This window comes from Lissotriton helveticus, chromosome 1_1 (assembly GCF_964261635.1).
Source record: "Lissotriton helveticus chromosome 1_1, aLisHel1.1, whole genome shotgun sequence".
NCBI lineage: Eukaryota > Metazoa > Chordata > Amphibia > Caudata > Salamandridae > Lissotriton > Lissotriton helveticus.
The window spans coordinates 765,523,735-765,549,885 of record NC_136057.1 but is presented as its reverse complement, the minus strand read 5'-3'; the positions used below and the strand labels follow the sequence as shown (position 1 = coordinate 765,549,885).

The 26,151-nt window shown below is 42.7% G+C and overlaps 1 protein-coding gene across 1 annotated transcript in view; it reads left to right on the top strand.

Annotated features, from left to right (window-relative positions):
* The window catches only part of THAP5 (THAP domain containing 5), a 179,724-nt gene extending 163,900 nt beyond the window's left edge, over positions 1 to 15,824 (top strand). The window contains exon 3 of the mRNA XM_078674320.1: positions 14,770 to 15,824. Within this exon, the coding sequence (XP_078530446.1) occupies positions 14,770 to 15,648 (879 nt within the window). The 3' untranslated portion in view covers positions 15,649 to 15,824. The remainder of the gene's footprint in view (positions 1 to 14,769) is intronic.
* Positions 15,825 to 26,151: the final 10,327 nt, after the last annotated feature.

Below are 26,151 nucleotides of genomic sequence, written 5' to 3'. Positions count from 1 at the left end.
CCTGGGCCCCAGTGCTGCTTTAAAAAGAAATATTTTGGAAGGTTGTGGGAGCACGATTTGACGTTGTAAGTGCATTCTTCTTTGAGTAGGGGTAGTATGACTAGTAAAGTTTGAAAGTGGTGGTCAACTATTACTTGAGGTGAAATGCAGAGATTAAGCAAACGGATCTTGTAAACCCAATTTTCATGGTGGGATTTGTGTGTTTCTTTGCCAAGAGCGTTTGAAAAAAGGGGCTAAAACAGTCCTTTTTGCAGCACATTTTCATCATAAAATTGCTCCGCTTCCTGCTTTCATATTGTACCAGCTACACCTGTTATGGAATCTAGCTCCTCAAGTAAGGATTGACAGAAATTTAGCATTTTCAGCAATGAATTCCAATTTTTTTCCTTTTCTCCCTTCTCAGCTTCTTTTCAGAAACTTGTATTCTCCTATCTCTCTGCTATGAAGGAACAGATGGACACTCAATTTCTAAAAGTCAATCCCAGCAAGAAGGAGATTTTATTTCCTGCTCATTCTTCTCTTGGTTCACCTTTTGTCATCTTTCCTCCTTCTATTATTTTTTCTTTCCTATTAACCACAGTATTGGATTTATCGTCAACTCAACCTTTTACTTTGCCTCTCAGAAATCTACAGTTGTCCTATGTTTTTTTTTTTAATACTTTTGCATCTGTAGAAGTAATAATCCTCTCTGATCTTCTGCTCCTCACTCCTGTGACTTGTCTTAACTATTGCTCTTTCTTTATGTGGTATTCCCCAAACATATGTATATTCCTCTTCACGCTATACGTAATGTTTGCCTCCAGCTTCTATTTTTCTTACCTCCTCACTCTTCAACTTTCCCTTTCTTGCAAATATCACTGGTTACCTTTTACTTTAAGATTCAGATTTTGTTGTCTATGTTTTAACTTTAAATGCTATCACTTTCTGGCCCCTTTTTATTTAACCTTTTTCACCTTAACTTATGTTCCAGCCATACCCTGCGTTCTGCTCGCTTGCTATATACTCTCACCTCCCTATGCTTCTTTATGGTTCTGCTCTTTTGAACTATTGGCTTCTCTGACTATGAAACCAACTTCCACTAACTGTTAGATTTGCCCCTACGTTGTCCTTGTTAAAGGAGTGTTATACCATTTTGTTTTCATTCATTTATAGTGTTTATGGTCTTTTGTTCAGCACTTTGAATAAAAGCTTTATAAAAATCAAATCAACTATGAATGTCCTTCTGTCTTACCTGGCCAGATTCTAACTTTCATGACTTGTTATAATCGCAAGATATGACAGATGTCCATCGTAAGTCACAGTTTAATGTGTTCTGAAATACCCATAAAATGGAAAGGATGAGCCACCTGCAGGCTAGGGCTAGGTGGTTAGAACAGGGATGAATGCAGGCAGCATCCTGCCCCCTTCCTGATCCTGCCTCTTTCTGTCATTACCTGATCCTCTGAAAACTGGCAATAAGCGAAGGTGGCAGGCACCTAGTTGCTAAGCTGATGCTGGGGTTCAGAGCAAGATGGTTTCTTGCAAGAAAAAGCCAGAGCACTCAATCAAATCATTTACAACAATGTCCAAACAGGGTAGATAGTAGTAAGTCCACTTTTAATCCATATAGAGTCCAAGAGTGTATAATCACAATAGCTCTTCACATCCCATTCCTGATTAAAAATAGTTTCCAGCTTCACCAGTGTTTAGATATTTATCACGAAGGAATCAGCCTTTGATAAAATCCATGGAAGTTTCCGACATCACTGATGTTATGTATTCATCACAAAAAGATCAGCCAAAAAGATCAGCCAACATGTGTTTCGTCATAGACTAGAGTATACCATGACTTCATGAGGGCTGAAAACCAACAAAAAAATCCATTAATTTGCAATAAAAGTAAGCTGAAAGTAATAAGAACACCAAATCCTTCTCCCACCAGAGTCTGATTTCCCAGAAACCTGAAATAAATCAAGATACAGGCATGAGTGCAATGCGTGTGCTTAGTACTAGTGAAAAACAAACAAAACCACCAGGAAGTAATCTGGTGAAGAAAAGGGGAAATATGGGAGCCACCAACCAATAGCAACACATCTCCCAACCTGCGTAAAATTGCACCCCAAAAATTATGTTACAGTACCTTTACCGCATGAAGCTCTCAATTCTAAACGAGTCAAAAGCCATTAGATTGTATCTAGAGAAACCAGTAAAAGCATGTAACATATAACCTAAGTAGAAAACAAATATGAGGTCTAAAATGGGATCTTATTGAGCCAGACAATATCCAAACAAAGAAATTGAACTCCTTAACCGTAAAGTATAAAGCTAAACGTAATATCAGAGTTCCACGTGTATCCTCCACACAAGCCAATTTTATTTTGCACCAAAATTATATATGTACGGGTGGGCCCTGGGACCCACATCAAAATTAGTTATTTATTCCACTTAACCCATTCCCTCTGCCGCAGAAACTTTATGTGCGAATATTGATGTAATCTCAGCAATCAAATCTCGTACCCATTCATGGACAGTCAAATTCAATATCCGACCAGCAGATATGTTCCCTCATACCTGATTCCGTAAATCGGTGTAATCCTAGAGTGATAGCCACAAAAAGAAAAGTACTCTCGATACCGTGTAGTCGGCGTGGACCATCAGCGCCATATTGAAGAGACTTATTTATACCCATTTAAGAGCAAACATGTGATGTTATTGTCCTAATGCTGAAGCCATCTTGGAATGGTAAAACTAATTATCTCATTCAATAAGTTGTACAGCAAACGTTGCCCATATCGTCTGACTCCAAAGGATAAAGGAAAAGAAAGGAGGAGTGGCGTGATAATAAAGAATAGTCTGTGTCGACACTCCATAATTAGTAATATTTACTGCAAAATGGAAAGGTGATTGTTCACCCTATAATCGTAATCATTCAAAAATTAGATCGTGAACCCACCCAGTTCATCTAAAAAGTTATTTATCACATACCGTATATATTCTAAATTAAGAATTTCTAAAGCTCCTAAAAGTAGTGAGGAAAGACAAAGTACCTTCTTTCTCAAATGCACGTATGATAGCCAATAGTCACCATAATCGTATCTTAATAAACTAAACCCCAAAACCCCATTTAGGGGTCCAGTCTACAAAAAAGGAAGAAAGAAAGATGGGGGTGGGAGAAAAATATTAATCACAGAATAAACCAATTAGTGATAAGAAAAGAAACAGAAGAAACATTAAAAAGGAAAGGTTAATATTAAAACTAAGAGAATAGGATCTTCATAAGGAAAGACACCATGATTGGTGTTGTGAAAGGAAAGAAAGCATGTCTGGAAATTATATTAAATCCAATATTACACATCATTCTATTCCCAGAGCTAAAAAGGAAAAAAATAGTAACAGTCAAGTACATAATCCAGAACTAACAAATCCCATTAAAAGAAAAACATTAATAACAATCAGGGACATTATCCAGGAATAGCAAATCTCATCAAATCAGTTTTCCATAAAATATTGCATCTTAGTATCTATATTGAGCCTCAATTCTACTGCCTGAAGCTTCATAATCCACAAGGCTTCACAGTGTCTGATTTTAAGTTCTCTATTGCCACCCCTAACATCACTTATTATTTGATCAATACCATGGAATCTCATTTTGTGAAAAAGAATTTGGGATGACATTTCATTCACATGAATCACAGTGGGGTACTTTGAGTCATCAGTTTTCAGTACTCTAAAATGTTCAGCCATACGCATTTTTAATGGTAGTTTCGTACTCCCTACATAGATATTTTTACATGTGCACACAACATTAAATAGACAACAAAACTTGTGTTACAGTCTATATGCATTGGAATGGTATAAGGACCTGTATCGTTATAGCTGAAACACGTCACCTTGGCCTTAGCCCATCTGCAAACATTGCAATGTCCAAGTTTGTGGAAACCCTTACCTTGATCAAGTAACCAATTGCCAGCTTAGCTGGTTGAGGATAACTAGGGCTAATCAGATTAGCAAGTGTTAAACCTCTCCTAAATGTCACACTGGGTTGTGAATTCAGAAATGGGACAAGAGATTTATCCGAAGTCAGTATGTGCCAGTATTTACAGAGAATGTAAAAAGTTTATCCTTCTTCGGGTGGTGATTAGTAATAAGTCTCACTTGTTTGGAGGCAACAGCTTTATTTTTCTTTCTGGGTTTGAGTGTGTCTTCCCTCCTCAGGTGACGTGCACAGCTAGAGGCCTGCCCAATTACATGTGTTTGATAGCCCCTATTTTTGAATCTTACTTCTATATCCAAAAGGCATTTGTTAAAATCAGAGTCTTCACTACAGTTCCTGCGTGCTCTAACCACCTCTCCTTATGAAATTGCTTTAATCTGAGATTTTGGATGGCTGCTGGATGCATGTAATAAGGCGTTACAGGTCTCCTTTCTGTACATACGACTGCAGATCCTATGATCAGAAATGTATAATTCCACATCCAAAAAAACAATACTTTTCTGAACATGTTGTTGTGTAAACGGTAAATTGGAGTTATTAGAGTTTAGATAGACAAAAAATTGTTGAAGTTGATATACCTGTCCAAATCAACAACACATCGTCTATATATCACCCCCAAAAATGTATGTGTTCCATCCATTCTGCTCCTCTAGTGCCCCAGAGTCCTTCGCCTCCAACCATCCCCTAAAGAGATTGGCAAAGGACGGAGCGAATCTTGAACCCATCACAGTCCCACGTAACTGTTTGTACCAAACATCATTAAGAGGAACACGTTATTCTCAAGTATAATTCATGTCCTTTTAAACAACATCTCAGTGTACTCTAAATATTCAATAGGTCTGCAATTCAAAAAATATCTCGGAGCATTTAATCCTGATTCATGTTCAAAATTAGTACAGATTGCAACAACATCCAGAGTTACAGAGGTCATCCCTTGTTCCCATGCCACATCAGACAGCAAATTTAGAATATGCTTTGTATCGGGGATATATGATGGTAAATTCGCAACATATGCTCTCAAAATCTGAAAATTGGGACAGTCTCTCAGTTGGTCCCACAATTCCAGCCACTGTTGGCCTATTCAATTACCAGATTCAGATATTCATCCTGACTCAAAAGTTCCATATCTCGCCATTTCCTCAGTTCACTATTGATGTTCAGAGTTATCTGAGGTATGGGATTCTTATCTAATCTCATGTAAAATGACTGATGATTAAGCTGGGACGCAACACTTCATCATCTGTTTTATTAATTACAACAAAATGATGCCTCGGTTATCAGCTTCCCTGATAATGACGTTTTTGTTATCCTGCAAGGATCTTAAAGCTTCTCGATCTTGAGAGGTAAGATTATCTTGAAAAAAGCCTTTCCTTCTGTCCCTCTCATGATCAACTACCGTATCTAGCCCATGAGATATAGCTTTATAGAATATATCTATGCTGTTACCCGCTGTTAGTTGTGGTGTCCATTTAGATTTAAGTCAGAGACCACTATCAATACTCAAATCAGAATTAAGCTCTAATTCCAAAAGAAGTTTATTTAATTTTACCGGATCTTCTTCACATTCAGTCAAAGATAAAAGCATCTTCGAATCATGTACATCCTGTGTTGCAAGGGTACTCAATGTAGGTTGTACATCCTGATGTGACTCTCGCAATGGATTTGAAATGAAAAACCTCTTAAGTTTAAGCAACCTTGTGAATTTATATACATCAATTTTAGCTGAATGCCAATCACACCGCTTCATAGGACAAAATCCCAATCCATATTTCAACAAGAATTCCATCTCAGGACTAATATTACAATCTGATAAGTTGATAACATTGATATCCTGTTTCTTTACTCCATTAACCTCTACTGTTTCTTGCAAGAGCATGTCTGCATGCCTTTCCTTTCTGTGACCTGACCCCTTCCCTCTGGTGCCTCTTCTAGTCTTGCCATTCCAATTCCTGGACCTCTTGTATTCGTCTCTCTGTTGCCCATCCTTATACGTATTATTTCTTTAAAAAAAAAAGAAAATTCCCACTGCCTGGTTAGAAGTACCCTCCCCGGGGTTATCACTTTCACTCCTGGACGGGATACTTGATTTAGAGGACACCTCACTTGCTATTGATGAGCTACCCCTCGTCTCTGTGATAAGATCTCTATTAATTAAATGATCAAATCTTTTAGCAAATGTAAAAATCTTCCCGTTATTATAGTCTATCTCATCATGTTTGAATTTCCTGGCCTTTCTCTGCTTGAGTTCGTCCTGCAATTTCATCAATATTTAATCAAGGATAGCATAGTTATTTGGATAGGTTCTGTGCCAAAATCTCTTGTTCTGTCAAATTAATCTCCTGAAGTAATGAAGTAATTTTCCTTTCTGCATTCTCAATCAATATGTGAATGAGATTTACTGTTAGTCAATTCTTTTTCCCAACTAAGTAATAAATCAGGTTCTAAACCATCATAAGTCGGTATTATTTGAGAGTGAAGGCGTCTCGGAATCCTCTTAAGTTTAGGATATTGTTTTAAAGTTGCACCCTCCCACCATTTGAACAATTCTGCCCTTTTCAACTTCTCTAATCGTAATTTTTTTTATCTCTAAGACCTTCCTTTAATCTGTATCTTAGTGTTACCCAGGGCTATACCTACAGTTACACCTGTATTAAATTTTTTAAAAAGATCTTCCACAATTCTCTCACGATCCATTATAATATTAATCCCCCTGCTGCTGCCTTAACCTGAAATTCTTTACAAGGAAGTGGTTTGCAACCCTTACTTTCCCTGTATATATTGCAGAGCGCCTTTTGTTGGAAACCGGTTACCACCTCCTTGTAAAGATGGTTTCTTGCCCTGAGCCTAGAACAAGCCACCACTTTTGAGACAATATGTCCTAGCTTCAGAGACACCGTGCACACGAGATTGAAGCATAATTGAAGGTGCTTACCCTTAAATGCCCATTGTGTGGAGTCCACAAAGAGTTCCATTCTTTTTTTGTATTATATATTTTTTTGAGAGTTAATTGCACATTAACACATAATCAAAAAGAACAAAGTGCTTATAAATGTGACACATATCGTCCAACATGCATGATTAGTCGAAAAAATATATTTCAGATGTAACAATGAGGGTATTGCTTAAAACTAGATGTTAAAACTAACTCATATTGCAATTCCCCTTTTAATAACAACAGATAATAAAAAAATAATAAAATCTAGTGTTGCCAGCTTATTATTTTATTCTTAAATGATCTATTGGCTAACTTCCTATGGACTTCCAGCGTGTCTCAAACTTTTTATGCAAATCCAATCTTAAGGCATAGCATTGCTCCAGTTCTCTAACTTTATGCAATTTAGACTGCCAGCACTAAAAAATAAGGTATGTTCTCACTGCACCTGTTCTGAAGAATCAGTGCTCTCGCCAATAAAGCCATCATATATAGACTGTCCTCTAGTACTTTGCTAACAGTTATATTTGGAATACATCCAAGGGTTGCAATGCATCTATCGATAACTATCATGGGAACTAGAATATACTTACAGAATTTCTCTATTTCTTCCCAGAATGGTTTATTATTTGGGGAGTCCCAGACAATATGGGTCCATGTATCTCCCTCTTCTGCTGAGCACAGAAAACATCTATCCTCTATCTGGGGATATATATATATTATGCAGAAAGGTCGGTGTCCTTTATAGTAGACATTTGGTGTAGAATTGCAGTTTTTTTAAATTGGCGTCTCCTAGTAGTGTAGTATTAAACTTGTAAATTCTGTTCCAGACCACCCTTGAAATCTGTAGGCCTTCTTTCGCTCGACATTTATCGCAACCTTTCTATTACACCTTTGAAGTCTTATTATCATTGAGAATTTGTACTCAACTATTTATTGATGTGCATCTAGAGGTTTCTAAAATAGCTTTGCTAAGTTTTAATTTTGCGTAAAGTTAGATCGGATCAAAATTTTCTAGAAAGTGCCTAATTTGAGTGAAAGACCATTTTTGTATATCTTTAAACTAGCTCAAACCAGACTTTGTCTCTGTCCATGTTTTCCAGTTATCAATAATAAGAAAATCTACCACATTTTATACCCATTCTCCTCCCATTTCCTTACAATAATAGATTGAATTAGCCGTTGCTCCCCTACCTGGAGGTCAGCCAAATGTGTGGCACCACTTATCAAAGGTATACCATAGTGCTTAAACAGTTGGGCCTTTTGTTTTAAAAACCATTGAAAGACCTTATAGCGGACTTTTTTTGGGGTTATACACTAAACTCAAGGGGTCTAAGATTTTATACTCCTTCAGAATCCTTATTATTAAAACAAAATCTGTGCAAAGAGGATTTAGATAATTAGAAATTCTATATTTATTTTGTGCAAAATTCCCTCAAATTAGTACGAGCCAGCCCTCCTTCCTTAGTTAAATTGCTTTAAGCGACTGTTAGAATTGGGGGTCTCTAGTTGGCACAGGTAGGTACTTGTGACAAATAGGGACCCTCTCCTCTAGTCAGAGTAAGGGGGAGTACACTCCTAAAATAACCCCTGCTCACCCCCTTGGTAGCTTGGCATGAGCAGCAAGGCTTTATTTCAGAGGCGTTGTAAGTTAAGCATTTGTGACCACATACAGTAACCCATTGACAACACTACAAGTGGACACCACACAAGGTTTTATATAAAAAATAGGTATATTTTATATTGAGTTACCACAAGACCAAGAAACAACAAAAAGAATCCACAGTATTACTAGATTTCAAGAGTTCTGGTAAAAAGGCTTAAATCAAGGTTCTCTGCGAGTCGGTAGCCCGGACGGGCTACAGCGTAGTTGAAAATAACAGAATCTAACAAACGACCGCGTCGGTACGGGCCCACTCAAATGTCGACAGACTCAGTCAAAGTACCTTTTACTTGAGGCGGCCAGCACGGATGTGCGAGCCGATTCCGGTGTTTGTCGCGGTGCAGAAAGCATTGCAGGACGCGGTGTCCCTCGATGCGGTGCAGGTAGCGGCCCGTTGACAGAGTCGGTGGGTCCAAGGATTGCGTTGCATGGCGAGACGGTGCTTCGATTCGGTGCTTGCAGCTTGCGGTGCGGCGGCACAGCCGGAGTTTGGGAGCTGGCGTCGATCAGTCCGGACAGCGGTGCGAGTCAGGCGGTGCGTCGCGAAGCGTGCGAGGCAGTGTCCAACTCTGGTGCGGTCACAGGACTTGGAGTCAGCAGCAGGGACCTCTTCGGTCAGACCAGTACGAGTCGGTGTAGCGAGGCGTTGCACGTTGTGGTGTCCACCAGTCGCGGTGCAGGCTACAGCTCGGTGACGGCGTCAGGACGGAGTCGGTGAGCGCAGAGCTTGGGTTGTTTGAGGCGGACGTTGCTTGATGAGGTGCCTACAGGACACCGGGCCAGTCATGAGAGTCGGTCAGTGCTCTCTGCCTCTGTAGCCACTGAAACAGCGTTTCCAGCAGCAATTCACAAAGGCTGGTGAAGTCCACTGGTCCTGGGACTTAGGTCAAGGGGCAAGCTCTCTTCCAAGCCCTTGGAGATCTTTTGCACAAGTTGAAAGAAAAGTTCACAAAGTTCTTTCTCCTCTCTTTGGCAGTCAGGCAACCACTGCAGGCCAATCCCCCAAGCAGCACTTCAGCTTGGGAATAGTCTCTCCTCAGTTTCTTCAAGTTCCTTCTCCTCAGCAGAGGTTGTGTCTTGTAAGTCCAAAAGTGATCTAAGTCCCAATACTTATACCCTTAAATCCTTTGTTCCCTGAGGGGAGAGGGGCCTGTGCCCAGTTCAAGCCAGTTCTGAAGCACTCTGTTTACCAGACTTCTCCTTTCCTTTCAAAGCGCAGGGCAGGCACATCAGACGCTCAACAGGAGGTGGAGCCAGCATTGTGGAAGGCAAGTACAGTCCTGGAGCACTTTGTTGACCGTCTTCCTTCTCTTCTTTCAGTTGTGCAGGGCAGAGACATCAGACGCACCACAGGAGGTGGAGCCAGCATTGAAGAGGGAAGGCCCAGCCCTATTCAGGTCCCAGGTGCAACTCCTCCCTCCCATCTAGATGCAGATCTCCCTATTCACCACAGGGCTGCCCCAGCCTGTCTCTTGGAATCCCCCAGCCCTGTCACTCACAAAACCAGACAAAGGAATACACAACCTCGCAGAGGCAGGCTTGAAAGGTTAGGCAAGCAAATACCTACTTTCTAAAAGTGGTATTTGCATCACAGAACATTAAAATAAACTTCACTAAAAGATGTATTTTAATATTCTGAGTCCAGGCATACTAAATTCGAATTTCTACCATGTTCTCTGAGTCTGTTAGGATTATAAAATGTAATAATTCTAACAGCCCATTCTGGCCTATGGAGAACAGGTAGCCTTGCAATAGTGAAAAACGAAAATGGCTGTAATTCACTAGTAGGACATGCCACACACATCAGGGTTTGTCCTACCTTGTACTTACAATGCACCCTGCCCGTGGGCCTACCATAGGGGTGACTAATATGAAGTCAAGGGAAGGTTTAGGGACTGGCAAGCGGGTGCACTTGCCCAGTCAGCATGACAGTCCCCGGCTGCATGCAGGCTCTGCAATGGCAGACCTTAGACATGTTTTACAAGGCCGCTTCTGTGGGTGGCACAACCAGTGCTACAAGCCCACTAGCAGCATTTGGATTTACACGCCCTGGGCACACTCGGTGCACTGTACTAGGGTCTGACAAGTAAACCAAACATCCAATCATGGAACCACTAATCAATACATCAATTTACAGTAGGGAGCACTCACACTGTGGCACTGGACAGCAGTGGCACAGTGCCCAAAGCATCAAACACCAGCAAAAACACATTAGTCAACATCAAAAATGGAAGGGAGACCCACGCCAATGGTGCCAGGTCTAACAGTGACTAGTGCTAATCGTGGTGTCTTATTGGTCCATATTAAAGATGAGAATAATCCATCTACTTCTTTAAAAAATTACATTTGTAATGCATAAGGAATTGCTGAGAACAGAAAATTAAATAATGGTAAACTCGACATTCGTATCCGTGCTATCTGTCCAATTATCGAGACCAGGTGTTGGTTACATTTTGCCAATAAGGACTTAACCTTAACCAATAGGGGAACATAATTTAATATATATAGATCATTAACATTTTCAGACACACATATTCCTAGATAGCTCTTAAGCCTAGAGTTGTATAATACCTGTAGTTCTGGTGTTAATGTGTGGCCTGAAAAATTGTAAAGTAAAATTTCTGTCTTATCATTATTTATTTTGTACCCAATCAGTTCTTGACATTCCTTAAAAATGGCAAAGCTTTCATTTTGAACATTCTCACCGGGTTTAAGGAACAGAACTATATCATCGGCATATCATTTTATATTAGACATGCCTTGCAGTGGAGCTGTTTGTAAAATGTTTTGTTTAATGGCTATTGCCAAGGGTTCTATAAACAGGGCAAAAAGAATTGTTGATAGAGGACACCCCTGACGTTGTAATGAATGTGCTTTTCGCTAAAAGAACACACCCTAAGCCAACACCCCCAAAAGGCAAGGCAAGACTCAGCACTTCCTTAAGGCCGGGTAAGAAAACACACCCAAATGTAGGTAAAATAACACCTACACGTTTATTAATGCAATTTTTTAGAAACACAGGCAGAATATATCAATCATGGGAGACTCCCACATATCAAATAAGTAATTAAAATGAACGATTGAAATAGAATGCAATATGTACACAGGTAGCAAATATTAGAAAATATATACAAGAGAGAGAGAAAGAGAGAGTGTGGTTAGGCAAACCTCAGCGACTGATTCTGCAACATCTTTGCCAACTCTAGCTGTAGGAATTTCTTTTCAACAGTCCAGGAAGGAGTTTGGTCGGGACCCACATTTTAGCGCCAATCCACAACAATAGGTCTATTCTGCAGTGAACTTCCACCTGGCCCACGAAAGTTCCCAGATTTAATACCATTATTCAACGTGGGACAAAGCTTCTAGAAAACCCTGCCCCTTACTCATTGGAAAAAACTGAGCTGGCTGGTACCAGTCTGCGTCAAGGCCAAGACAGTGGCTGGCCAAGCCTCTGTATTTTGACTTCGGGGCTGAGTTGCACATTCTACAGATAATATCCAGTTCACTCTGGTCGGTGAGGAGCAAAAAACAAGTGAGGCGTAGAAATTCATGCCCTCCCCACTTTACAGCTACGTGCAAGTATAGAACATGGCGTCCGTTATGAAAATGGAGTCCGTTATGCAAACGCTGCCATGCACACAGAGACGCTTAAAGCAAGGTAGAGTTAAGAAGCAAGATGACATGAGGCTATGTCAAAGCCAATAGTGAGCACTGCTGTGAAGCGAAGTAAAGTCAAAGAGCAAGAAGACATGAGGCCATGTCAAAGCCAATAGTAGGAACTCATAATAAAATATACTGTTCTACTCCGTGACGTCTCGCACTGATACAAGGCTGTCCTACATTAAGGCTAGGATAAAATAACACACTAAGTCAGTCTAAGATGGTGGTAGTAGACGGTCATCATGGGGTGCTCAACCACAAGAGTGGCTCTTTTACTACAGTCGTGTACCCCTATTTACTCTACAGCAACCTACATTTCTAGAGTTAATAATTATTTGAGCTGAAGCGTCCTTATATAGATATTTCACTATATGTATAAACCTTTCCGGAAACCTAAATCTAGCGAGAATGAAAAAAAAAAGGCTTTCCCGGGACACCAGATGAAAAGCTTACTCGGTGTCTAAAAATAACACAAATGCCTCTATTTTGTTCTGGGTGAGATACTCGAGAACTTCTATTAAGAACTTTGTTTTTGAGGAGCGCTGTCTGCCTGCTACGTAAACACATTGATTCCTGTTGATAATTGATCCCACGATCTTATTTAGCCGGTTAGCAAGCAGTTTTGTAAATATTTTATGGTCCCGGTTAAGGAGACTTATAGGCCTTCAGGAATTAATATTTTACCTGGTCTTGTCTATTTTTTTAAATGCTGACTACCAAGGCCATGTGAAATGATGTCGTGGGTTCTCCACCTTTTTTGTTCGGAGAATAGGAAGTTTTTCCGAAAACCTCATGAGGCTATCAGTCATTATCTGTTGATCCTTCTGATAAATCTTCTCATAGTGGTTTAAAAAAGCGTTCCTAATCTCAAAAGAGGTGGATATCTGTGTCTTAGAATCAATATCTGTCAATGATAGGATCCTGTTTTGAGCCTGTCTATCCTTTACCTGCCTACGCAAGTAGTCTCCCCGTGTATTCACTCTCCTCACATTCCCTCTGAAGGTAAGCGGTGTTGGCAGTATTGCACTGCGTATAAGAGTGTTCCTGCATATCTGATTTTGCCTGTGAGAGCTCCTCTTTTGTAGCTAAATTCCTCTTTTGAGAGTATCTTCTGGTAGCTTGCTCCAGCCTGAATTCGAGTTTGTATCTTACTCTTTTTCTTCTCTGTAGTAGGATTTCTTTAGATGTAGTAAACCCCTGTAATACAGCCTTAAAAGCATCCCACACAATATCCACACTGGCAGTGTCTGTGTTATAAAAAAAAAGCTATTAATATCATCAGTTACCTCTATACACCATTCTTCACTCTCTAAGATGATTTTGTTAAAATACCATCTTTTAGGTACTCTTTCAAGCCCCATCCCCTCAACTTCCATTTTGACCATCGCGTGGTCTGAAAAGGCGTTTTGAATGTATTCATGAGTGATTATTTTCAGTCTATGCAATATTAAAAAATAGTTTTTTGTGGAAGCGGTATTGTATTTTGCAGAGAAACGTGAGAAAACTTGTTTTTTAGGATGCTGAGAGCACCATGGATCTACCAAATCCAAGTCCCTTTTGCAATTGCTAGGGCAATGGCCAACTGCGGCTTATTTTGTTTTTTCGATTCTTAGTAGAGGAATCAATTAATGGCTCTTAAACGAAGTTGAAATCTCCACCCAGGATAACCTGACCAGGGATATTGGTTAGGGCCTGTTTAAGCTGTGGCAGAGGGAGTGGGTTATCTAGAACTAGTGCATAGATTGTTGCTATAGCAAAGTTTAATTGATTAAATCTTCCGTTTACAAACGCCCACCTTTCACCCGGATCTATCTGCATAGCTTTCACCTAAAATAGTACATGTTTACCCACATATATCACTACCCCCTTCTGTGCGCAGCTGGCGTAAAATAAACAATAAATTCCGTCCTATTGTTGTAAAATCCTATTTCGCTGTTTTTGTTCTTGAAGTGGGTTTCCAGCAAGATTATAATATCAGGGCTCTGACCTCTCAGCCAGCTTTTTATTGCCTGGGCTTTACGTTTATTATTCAGTACATTAGCATTGAAGGAGATTACTTTCAAAACCTCTTTACCTATTATTTGTTGATACCTGCACTAAAGTGATTTGAGCTATTTGTAAACAGAATAATAATTCCCGAAATCCTGGAAAAAAGTGCAATATATTAACTATTAACTTTGTTCCATATAGGTAGATATGATAGCTATGCTAGCCCCCAAAATGCGACCCATTAAGGTCTAAAGTGCATCAGGTGCGCAGAAAGTGACTCATGAACTCCCCCCCCCCCTCCATTCGATATCATAAGTTCCATTCTTCTTGGGTTTGAACTAGTGGCTGAGAGAGAAATGTATATTTGTTAGAAGGGCCATCTGCAGATCATGACGACTACATTAAATATCACAAGAGAGTTTATGGGGTTAATGCAGTAATTACAAAAAAATAATTCCATATAATAAGTAAGGGTTTAGGAAATGTTCTATTCTTAATTTATTTTTTGTACTTTTTTAGCATTACTTGATCATTTCATTGTTATTCTTTTAGGAACAAGAATCTTTAAGCCAAGTGCTCAAAAAGATGAAGCCAGCGGTTGGGGAAGAAAGACATGCAGCTGCTGAATCTCGGAGCGGTTCAGACCCTTGTGCACAAGCAGAGAACTTTGATATGCTTGTCAAAGGTGACACGAAAGGAGGGATAGCAAGCAAAGGCAACACAGAAAAGGTCTCATTTGCAGTAGAGAAGTCAATTGATGTGTGTCTGCAAGAAACAAGCCTCCTTATGAAAATAATACCTTCCCGGGACAAAAATGCGAATTTACGAGAATTACCAGAACATTTTCTAAATACTGAAGCTGAAACTGAAAAGTCTGATGGCTTTGACCTGGAAATTGAAACTGAACTAAGCAATGTTTCCTCCACTGAAAATAACCAATCTGATTTTAAAGAGAGTTTGTCGACGGTACAACAATGTAATATTAATTCTTTGCAAATGGATGTGTTCACACACACTGCAGATCCAATATTAAAAAATAAAGAATCAATCATCACTATTTTGTTACCCATTGACTGCTCTGCTGATCCATCGCTGATCACACATTCTTTAGTATCTGCTGAACACTTCATAGCTGTTGAGAACCAAGAATTTGATGACTCTGCAAACCATGACATCGACTCTGATGCTGAAGTGTTACAAATAGAGCATTCATACTGCAGGCAAGACTTTGACAGGGAAGATTTGTGGCAAAAAATTTCAAAGCTGAATGCTAAGATAGCATTTCTTGAAGGACAGGAAAACAATACATTATCTAGATTGAAGTCACTAGAAGCTCTTATTGGAAAGCTCAGGGAAGAGAACTTGCTTTCTGATGAAAAACTTAAGATTGTAGAGAATTGCTTCACTTCATATGAAGTTACGAGGACTTAAACATATTTTTAAAAATGTTCTTTAAGTGTTATGCAGTTTTCTTGATTTATTTCATATCAAATCTTCAGATCATTATTTTATCCATTCCAAGCTTGTTTGTTAAATGGTGCATGATTCCTTTATGCGTTTTAGTCTTATGCACTCAATAAATCAAAAACTGCCTGTTTGCATTTTAATGATTTGTTGACATCTACTTAAAAAGCATGCAACTTTTTGGTTGAAAATGTAAATGTGACTAATGTATCATCTGGGTTAGCTTTTCTACTGGTAGCCACTTCTGATCCTTTCTTGATCAGCACTCTGATCACAGAACACAGGAGAATAGCCTAAAATGTCATTAATCACTGAATGCATTTGTAGGCTACTCCTATGTCACAGGTTTAGCTTGTTGCGCTGTCCCTCGTTCCACTTAGACATCCAAAGACACGAGAGCCACTAACCCTATTTTTCAGAAGACAGACTAAATTAAGAAACATGCTCAATTGTAGTGGAATTATTATTAGTTTTTAAAAATATAAGAAGGTAAAACAGTTTTATCGGACACGGTTAAAGAGAAAGGATTCAGGTATAGCTTGTTTTACTTTGTGGTGGATTTCCAGTCATATTATGTTTCATTGCTGGGATCTATATTTTTGTCTTGAGTATTCATTGTTTTAAGGTCTGTTTTCCTTTGGCTTGGTTGTATACTTGATATCTAGCAAATAGTTACACCACTTCAGTCATTGCTTATCGACTGTGTAGTTCACATCTTGGATCAGTCCAGAATAGTACTTCTCTTGTTGTCATGCTGATGACTATGTGGTGTATTAATCCTCCACCCTCTGTGGAGTATAGCCGTTGTATTGCATGCCGTTCATTGATTTGAGAAGCAGTAACTATTTGTTAAATCCTGTAGTTATATATATATATGTATATATATATATATATATATATATACTTATATATATATATATTGTAAACCAACTTTATTCATTGTCTTCAGTTACAGTACAGGTAGAAACAACAGATATGTCATTTTAATCATAACAGAACCATACACATGTGTAGTGTGATAATTGCGTATGTGAAAAGACATGTCAACACGCATCCATGTACTACAAGATATGGTCACCGCCATACGGACAGTCAGTTGAGCGGTTGTCATTATAACTAATCAGTTTTACATGTTGTGTTGTGTAGCCATTACCTTAGTACTTGTGTACATACATTGACAGTAACATTCTTTTTATTAACACCCCTCCCCCCACCCGCTCTGACCACATCGTTTCCAGTTTAGTTAACAGTTGTCTAGTATCAAAGTAAGTGCACATGTCAGACGCAAGTCGAGGCAAAATATCAGAAGTTCACGTATACATATGGTAATCTGCAACAATGGAGTCACTGAGTTCAATGCCTACAATACCAGAGTATCAAATGTTTTGAAGTTTTTCCAACAGTTGGTCCCAGCTCATAGCGATCGATACCTTCCTTAGAACTCTTTTTTCTTCCCTACAGATTGCCACACTCTCTACTTCATCCTTCCAACTGAGTAAGGCAAAGTCCGCAAAACTGGCTTGTAATTTAAAAACTTTACATCTTTTATTGAGACCTAGTATATTTGTTTCTGTCAAACAAGCACTTGGAGAGGCAACCAAGAAAACAGTAAAGAAAGATGTATCAATGTAACAAAACACAGCTGATGTCCTTCATTGTAAATATAAAAAGTCTTGTATTAATGAGTCTTCTTGACACGGTGATACAATTGAACAGCCAACATTTTCAATATCAGATGACCAATGAGACAGCCAAGAAACAGCCAACTCGTTTCGCCCGAAGCGGGCTTCCTCAGGGCTGTAAATACAACATATGCAGATCATCAAAAATACATGTTTATACAGTTGTTCAACACCCATATAATAACTTTCTTAAAAATCCAATGACAAATGGTAGTGTTATTGAGGATGTATACACTTAAGAGGACATCCTCAATAACACTACCAGTGCTTGTTTGATATTTATTTGTTCTAAAGTTCCTTGGCAGTGGACTTGGGAGGTGGGCAGCTTGCATACAGCATTTGTTCTAAACTAATGTGTATATATAGTTGGTGCAACAGTTAATCCCTTACTGCCTTTTTTCCGCTATATTTGTTTCTGCTTTATACCATCCCATGTTCCCTACTACTTTCTGTAGGATGGTGATTACTCCTCCCCAATATGGTCTCAGGGCAGGACAGTCCCAAAGCATATGTAACAAATTACCGTCTTCCTCGGGGCATCTAGGACAGTGAGGCAGGAGAGCAGGGAAAATGGCATGTAGGCGATGGGGAGTCAAGTATGCTCTTTGTGTGATCATGTATTGGATGAACTTAAAACGGGAGTTATGGGAGATTCGTATTGGATATTCTAATACTGTTGCCCACTCCTTGTCAGACAATGGACTATCAATGTCCTGTTCCCATTTTGAACGTGTGCCGGCGAGGGGGATAGGATGGTGAGCATGTAAGTCCCGGTAAAACCGTCTGGTTAAGTGGCTACTGGTCCCCATAAGGTACATTAGATGAACCAACTCATGGGTATCAGGTTCTGCACCAAGAGGTGCCCAGTATTTATGTTTATGTTTATGCGATTTTTATAGCGCGCAACTACCCGGGGGTGTCTCGGCGCTCAGAATACAGAACCGTCACTGTGGCAGAAAATTTATACTGAAAAAAACCAAGTTTTTAGTTTTTTTCTGAAGCTGATGAGGGTGGGGGCGGTTTTGATGTGAAGGGGTAATGAGTTCCAAAGTTTGGCTGTGGAAATAGTGAAACATCTGTCACCCCATGTGGCCCTTTTTGTACGCGGGACTTTCAGCAGATGAGCTGAAGATGAGCGTAGTGTTCTTGAATGTTCAAGCGGGCAGAGTGCATTTTTTAGAAACTGTGGGCCTAAGTTGTTAATGGCTTTATATGCAATGCACAGTGCCTTGAATTTTGTCCGGCTCCTGATTGGGAGCCAGTGCAGCTGTCGAATGTAAGGGGAGATGGAAGTGAACTTAGGGATGCTCAGTAAGATTCTAGCTGAGGCATTCTGGACTAGCTGCAATCTGTTGAGGACTTTTTCCTGGGCACTCAGAAGAAGGGCATTGCAATAATCTGTTTTTGAAAAGACCAGAGTACTAATTAGGGTTTTGCCGGCCGACGAGGGAAGGTATGGCATCAGTTTTTTTATTTTTCTCAGGATGTAAAAGGATGAGGAGACCACGGAGTTGACATGTTGATGGAAAGTCATTTTATTATCAAATATGACTCCAAGGTTGCGAACCTTGGTGACAGGTTGAGGTGGGGCTCCCAACTCGGATGGCCACCATAGGGGGGACCAGATTGGTTCCAGTCTCCCGAATGTCATCACCTCTGTTTTGTCAGAGTTTAATTTGAGACAGTTTGATGACATCCAGGAACTGATTGCCCGCATTCCCTCTTGGAAATTTGCCGCAACTGGAGTACCATTGTTGTGTACAGATAACACCAGTTGAGTGTCATCAGCATATGTTGTCAGGGCAATTCCGTAAGATTTTATTACCCTCGCCAAGTCCGAAACATAAATGTTAAACAGTGTCGGACTTAGCGAGGAGCCCTGTGGAACTCCGCAGGGAAGAGTGAAGGTGTGGGAGGTGTAGTGATCCATTTTTACTGTCTGTGGGCGGTCAGCCAGGAATGAGGCAAGAAGTTCTTTAGCCTTATTCTGGATTCCTATTGATGAGACACGGTCGATCAAGGTGACATGATCGACCGTGTCGAAAGCTGCAGAGAGATCTAGCAGTATTAATACTGCTGCTCCTCCCTTGTGCAATGTCATCCTTATTTCGTCTGCTGCTTTTAGTAATGCAGTCTCGGTCCCGTGACCCTGTCTGAACCTAAATTGGGTGTCGTCCAGTAGGTTGTTATTGTCTATGAATTTCGATAGCTGTATGTTCATTATTCTTTCGAAAATTTTTGCTGGAAACGGAAGACATGCAATGGGTCGATAACTGGCGGGGAGGAGGGGATCGAGTGTAGGTTTTTTTAGGAGGGGTTTGATGATAGCTTCCTTCCAGACTGATGGATATATACCCGTCGTGAACATAGCATTGCAGATGGTAGTGAGAGCAGGGGAGATAGCTTCTGGAATGAGGTTAAGGATGGCGGGAGGACATGGGTCTAGAGGTGATCCTGATTTTATGCCGGAGACAAGTCGTTGGACTTGTTCCTCCGAAGTAGTTTCGAAGGCTGAAAAACTGGGTGCATTACTAGGAGGTGATGGAATGATGATGGCAGCAAAGTGAGAGTGGGTGAAGGCTGAGAAGATAGTGGTAACTTTGTCTTCAAAGAACTTGGCAAGAGAGTTACAGAGATCCTGTGATCCGTCAGAGCGGGGGATTGGAGGGTTAGAAAGATGGGTAACCACCTGAAACAATTCTCTTGCAGAATTCTTTGCCTGATTGATTTGGGCAGTGTAGTAACATGACTTTTCCAAGGTGATGAGTGATTTATACTTAGAAAGAGCACTTTTATAAGCGATTTTTTATCTGTGGAGTTGTAGTGGCGGCGCCAGTGCCTTTCCAAGTTCCTGCAGTGTTGTCTCTGCAGTCGTAAGGATTCTGTGAACCACGGAGCCGTGGGAAGTTTTCTGGTGCGACGAGAGATTTTAAGGGGAGCTAGATTGTGACAAGCTCTGTTTAAGCAGTTGAGGTAATTAGTGGACGTTAAAGAAGGATCCTGTTCATTAATGGTCAAGCTATCGAGCAGCATAGCCGCTAATTGAGGGGGGTTAATATTTTTCCAGTCTCTGAAGGAGATGGGTGAAGATAATGACGAGGAGAGTGGAAGGGGGTTGCGATTTATTGTAAAACAAACGGCTGAGTGATCAGTCCAGATAAGAGGGATTACGGTCTTAACCAAGATGTGAGGATTGCTGGTAAATAGTCCATCTAATGTGTGTCCTGCTTTATGGGTAGGCTGTTTGACGATTTGCTGAAGACCGGCAGCTGCTAGGTCGTTTATCAGCGCTGAGGTATCGGGATCGTGCGTTGCTTCAAGGTGGAAATTGAAGTCTCCTAAAATGGTGAAGTGGGGCGTTCCTGCTGATACCTCAATTAGATTGTTTTTTTTTTTTTTTTTTTTTTTTTTTTTTAAAAACCTTTATTTGAGCAAGCAGAAATGTACAAGGATGGGCCTACAACCACACGGGCCAGCCGCTAAAAAGGAGGAGAGACATATCACATAAGCCCGCAGAGGTAACCGTCAATCAACAATGCAATACTCCACATTATATACAGGACCAAAACAGGTTTTATATAAATGAAAGAACAAACATACAAAAAGGCGAGAGTGTATCACTGAAGGTCAGCCCAAGGGACGCAAGGGGGGGACAGCAACGGAGGTGCAATAATAATATCCTAAGCACTAAGGAGTATGGAGCGGGGGGGGGGAGGGGGGAGGGGGGCAGAGACCAGGAAGGAGAAGGGGGGAAGAGCCGGTGACACCAGCTCAGTCCCTATATGAAGATTCCGGGAACGCCAGCCTAGGGAGATAGAGTAATCTCGACAGTGTCCACAAGGGGAGGAGTACAAATGTCGCCACGGTATTCGTTCCATTGACCCCACACCTTCACCCATGCCCTGGGTCTACCCCTGGCCACATAAACAGTTTTCTCACGGAACATGGACCAATCCATATTATCCTCCCATTGCGAGAGGGCAGGGGGCCTGGAGGCCCCCCAGAGTTGCGCAATATCTCGCTTCGCGATCATATAGCCCAGGGTGGCCCATCTAGTCTGTGCCACCGAATAGTCCGTGGGCTCCCAAACATTCAAAAGACAGCGACGAGGTTCCGGTCGCAAGGATATCCCCGTCACCACAGTCATCAGATCAAGCACGGCCACCCAATAAGCAGCCACCATCGGGCACTCCCAAAGAATATGCAGGAAAGTAGCACGCAAACCACATCCACGCTTACACAGTCCATCGGAGGAAAAGCCCATCACCATCAGTCGCGGTCCCGTCACGTACACCCGATGAAGGATCTTCAATTGGACCAAACGGAGTCGAGCCGGTATAGCCACCTCCTTCGGAGAGGAGAGGGCCGATTGCCAATCCTCATCATCAAGTTCCAACCCATCTCCCATCCACTGTTCCCGAAGCCGGGCCAATAAATCAGTCCGATTGTTAATCAACTTTTTATAAATCAGGGAGATAGTGCTATCAGGAAGATGTTCGTCAAGGATACGGTCTTCAAGTGGGGAAGAGTCAGGCGGAATCTCACCAGGAGCAAACACCGAAACCAAAGCGTGCCTGATCTGTAAATAACGAAAGAATTCCCGACTACTCAGGCCGTAGTCAGCCTGGAGGGCCTGAAACGGGCGGACCGAACCCTTTGAATATACATCCCCCACTTTAGAGATCCCAATCAAGTCCCAACGGTCGAAACCCTTGGAAGACCAAAGACCGCCCAGACGTTCTGAAGCATAAAGCGGCGTCGCCAACGTCAAGCGATCCTCCCAGCCCAGGCTCACATTCGCAGCACGCCACACAGTCAAAGCAGTCAAAGTAGGTCCCACAAGATGGCGCCCAGCGGAGCGAGAATAGAGCACTCTATTAAAGTCACCTCCCGGAAGCTGAAGTTTATCCATCTCAAACGCCGGATTACGACCCGGAGAGAACATAGCGTGATTAATAGCGGACAGATGGGAAGCCCAGTAGTATCTCTTAATGTCGGGGAGCGCCATGCCCCCATCGTACCACGGGATGGAAAGTTTAGCGAGAGCAATGCGCGGTCGCCCATCCCAAATAAGTTGCCTCTGAAGGCTCTCAATCTCCCGAAAATAGGTCTTGGGGATAGGATCATAATAATTCTGGAGAGCGTAGAGAAACCGCGGTAGTGACATCATCTTAAACAGGGCCGCCCGACCCAGTGGAGACAGGGGAAGTTTGCGCCAGCGGGCAACGTCCAAACGGAGCCTAAGCAACGGGGGAAGGAGATTACGATCAAAACGAAGGGACGGATCCAAGGTAACGAACACCCCCAAGTATTTGAAACCATCCCGGACCACCTGAAGAGGAAGTCTACTCGGCATCGGAGGCAAGATACCAGACAAAACGTATACACAGGATTTAGACCAGTTGATGACGAGGCCTGAGTTAGCGCCAAAGGACGCCAGAACGTCAAATAAAACAGATAGAGACTTGCGAGGGGAAGTAAGATACAAGAGGATGTCGTCCGCATAAAGCGAGACGCGGTCTTCGAAGTCCGGGGCCCAACGAATACCTTTAAGGGACGGTTCCCAACGGAGCCAGGCCGCCAACGGTTCAAGAGCGAGCGCGAACAACAGAGGGGACAAGGGGCAGCCCTGGCGGGTACCCCTGCCCAAGGAAAAGGGGGCCGACACTCTACCGTTCACTACAACTTGCGCCAGAGGTTCCGCGTACAACAGCCTAATCCAGCTAATAAACTCGCACCCGAATCCGAATTTCTCAAGTGTCGCCCATAAATAGGGCCACTCCACAGTATCAAAGGCCATGGAGGCATCTAGGGACGCCAAAATGGCCGGTTCAGTCAAAAGCCCCGCCCTCGCCAGCGCGCCGTGAAGGCGACGTAAATTCAGAGCAGTGTTGCGATGCGGGATAAAGCCAGACTGATCCGGATGGACCAACTCTCCAAGAACCGAAAGGAGACGGGTCGCCAAAAGTTTAGCCAACACCTTAGGTTCAACGTTTAATAGGGATATGGGCCTATACGAGGAACAGAGGTCACGTGGTTTACCCTCTTTGGGAATGACGACGATCGTCGCCAGACGCTGATCATAGGGAAGCATGTTCCGCTCACGAGATTCTAGAAACATGGCGCGGAGATACGGCGCCACCTTATCGGGGCATAATTTGTACAACTCAATAGGCAAACCGTTCGGGCCCAGTGCTTTGCCCGAACGGAGCGATCGAACTGCATTGGCTATCTCATCATTCGTAAAAGGGGAGTCCAAAGCAATACGGTCCAAGCCGGTGACACAGGGCAAAGCGATATCACGCAGAAGAAGGCGGGAGTCGTCAACATCCCTCACAGACACGGGAGCATATACCACACGGAAATATTCCGCAAAACGATCAACAATGGCGGTCGGATCTATCACTTTCTCACCACTCGCAGACTGAATCACGGGCACCACACGATTAACCCTTTCTTTCTTGTCCAACCACGCTAGGAGTTTTCCCGCTTTGTCACCCACATCATACAATCTGCCCTGCTGCTCACGAAACATCACCTTTGCAGCGTCAGTGACCAGAGATTTATACGCAAACTGTTTGAGACCCAGGGCATGGAGTTTGTCAGGCGTGACACCAGATTCCAACTCGTCCTCCAAAGCAGAGATCTCCCCCTCAAGTTCCACCACCTCCTTCCTCCCTGCCCTCTTAGCTTCAACAATCAAGGAAAGGGCCTGTCCACGAATCACGGTTTTAAAAGCCTCCCACAGGGACACAGCCGAAGAGACCGACCCCTCATTTTCCAGGAAATATGAATCCATGGACTTGAGCAAGAGGGTACGAGTCTCAGGGGAGGAAAGATACCAAGGGTTAATGGGAGCCACTCGGCCCGCCGCCTCTACCCCAACCTCAAAACGAAGCCAGAGCGGCGAGTGATCAGAAATACCCCTCGGCAAGTGTAAAATCTCACGAACCGCCGATGATTGGGCTGCGGGCATCAGGAAATAATCCAGCCGGGACAGACTGCCATGGGCCCCAGAATGGAAGGTGTATTGGAGTTGAGTAGGATGCAACAGTCGCCAGCAGTCCACAAGGCCAAAGGTATCTAAAAACCCACCCAACCACTGCTGAGCCTGCGGGGTATCTCTAGGGGGATGGCGATCGTGAAGGCCGGAAAGCACCGAATTAAAATCACCGGCAAGAAAGAGAGTGCTATCAGGGAGATCCAACAGAACACGGCCCAAGTCAGTAAAAGTAGAGGCCTGCAAACCCGGGGGAACATAAACATTGAAGAGAGATAGGGTGCGGCCTTCATATCTACCCACCAGGACAGTATATCTCCCACGGTCATCATGAATCACCTCATCAATAGCCAAGGGGAGGGAGGTTCGAACAAGAATACCCACACCCCTAGATCAGGAGGTAAACCCTGAGTGCGCCACAAGGCGGTAGCCCCATCTATTCATCGCATAACAAACATTACCAATCAAATGGGTTTCTTGCATGAAAACAATGTCCGGTGACAAACGTCGAATACATTTTAAGACCACACTGCGCTTAATACGATCACCCAGGCCATTAACGTTCCAGGAAAGAAATTTCAACCCTCTACCCCCCATCCCAACCACCCGAGCCAAGACCCCTCGTCCATGAGCTAGACATCAGAAACAGCAGCAAACACAGGAGCAAATCGCCTTGAAAACAACACACAGAAAAGAAAAAACTTCCCAACCCCCCTCCCCCAAACTGAAGAGAAACACCCCCCACCCTGCACCCCTGCAAAAAGCTAAAGAGCCACCCCAACCTGCAGTGTGCCTGTCGCCCAAGAACCCCTATTCTACACAAAGACCCCGGAGGAGGAAAGGTCTCCGTTCCATCCACCCCCCGACCTCAGCAAGAACAAAAATAACAAACGAAAAGACAGAATGATCGCAATGTAGAGGGACGCCGGCCAACACCCCTGAGAATGTATTCAAAATAAGACATAAGAGCCGAACAGTTAGATCTCCACACCACCTTCGGCACCGCCAGGGTGAGCGGCGGAGTCTGTCTCAGGAGGACGGTCAGGCAATGAGTCCAGCCAGTCATTAACAGCATCTGGCCGATCAAAGAAAAGGGTACGTTCATTGTATTCAACCCGGAGTCTAGTGGGAAAGAGCATGGCGTAACGTAGGCCCCGATCCCGGAGACGTTTCTTGGCACCACGAAACTCCATACGTTGTCTCTGAACCTGTTGGGAAAAGTCCGGGTAAAAGTTCACCGTAGCGTTCTCAAAGGCCACCGGGCCCTTCACCCGCGAGGCCTGCAGGATAGCGTCCCGGTCTCTATAATGAAAAAGCTTCGCTACAATGGGTCTCGGCGGGGCTCCCGGCTTGACTTTGCCCCCTGGAACACGATGTGCACGTTCCACCGTGAAAAATTTTGTGAGACCAGAAGGGGCCAAATGGTTCAAGACCAGATCCTCAACCAGGAGATCCACCGAGTGGGGTTCAGGGTTTTCCGGTACACCAACCAGGCGAACATTGCAGCGACGCGCCCTATTTTCAAAGTCCTCCAGGCGACGGGTCATGAAGTCATTCCCCCGACGGAGATTTCCAATCTCAGTTTGGAGCTCCGAGACGTCATTCGTAAGGCTAGAGGATTTAATATCCAGTGATTGTACCCTCTCATTCGTCTTGCCGAGATCAGCACGAATCAGATTCACCTCAATAGCCACGGTGTCAAGTTTGTGGGCCAAGGCCTCGTACTGTAGGCCGATGGATTCTCTCACACCCGAGATGGCGCCCATGATATCCTGTAAGGAGGGCTCC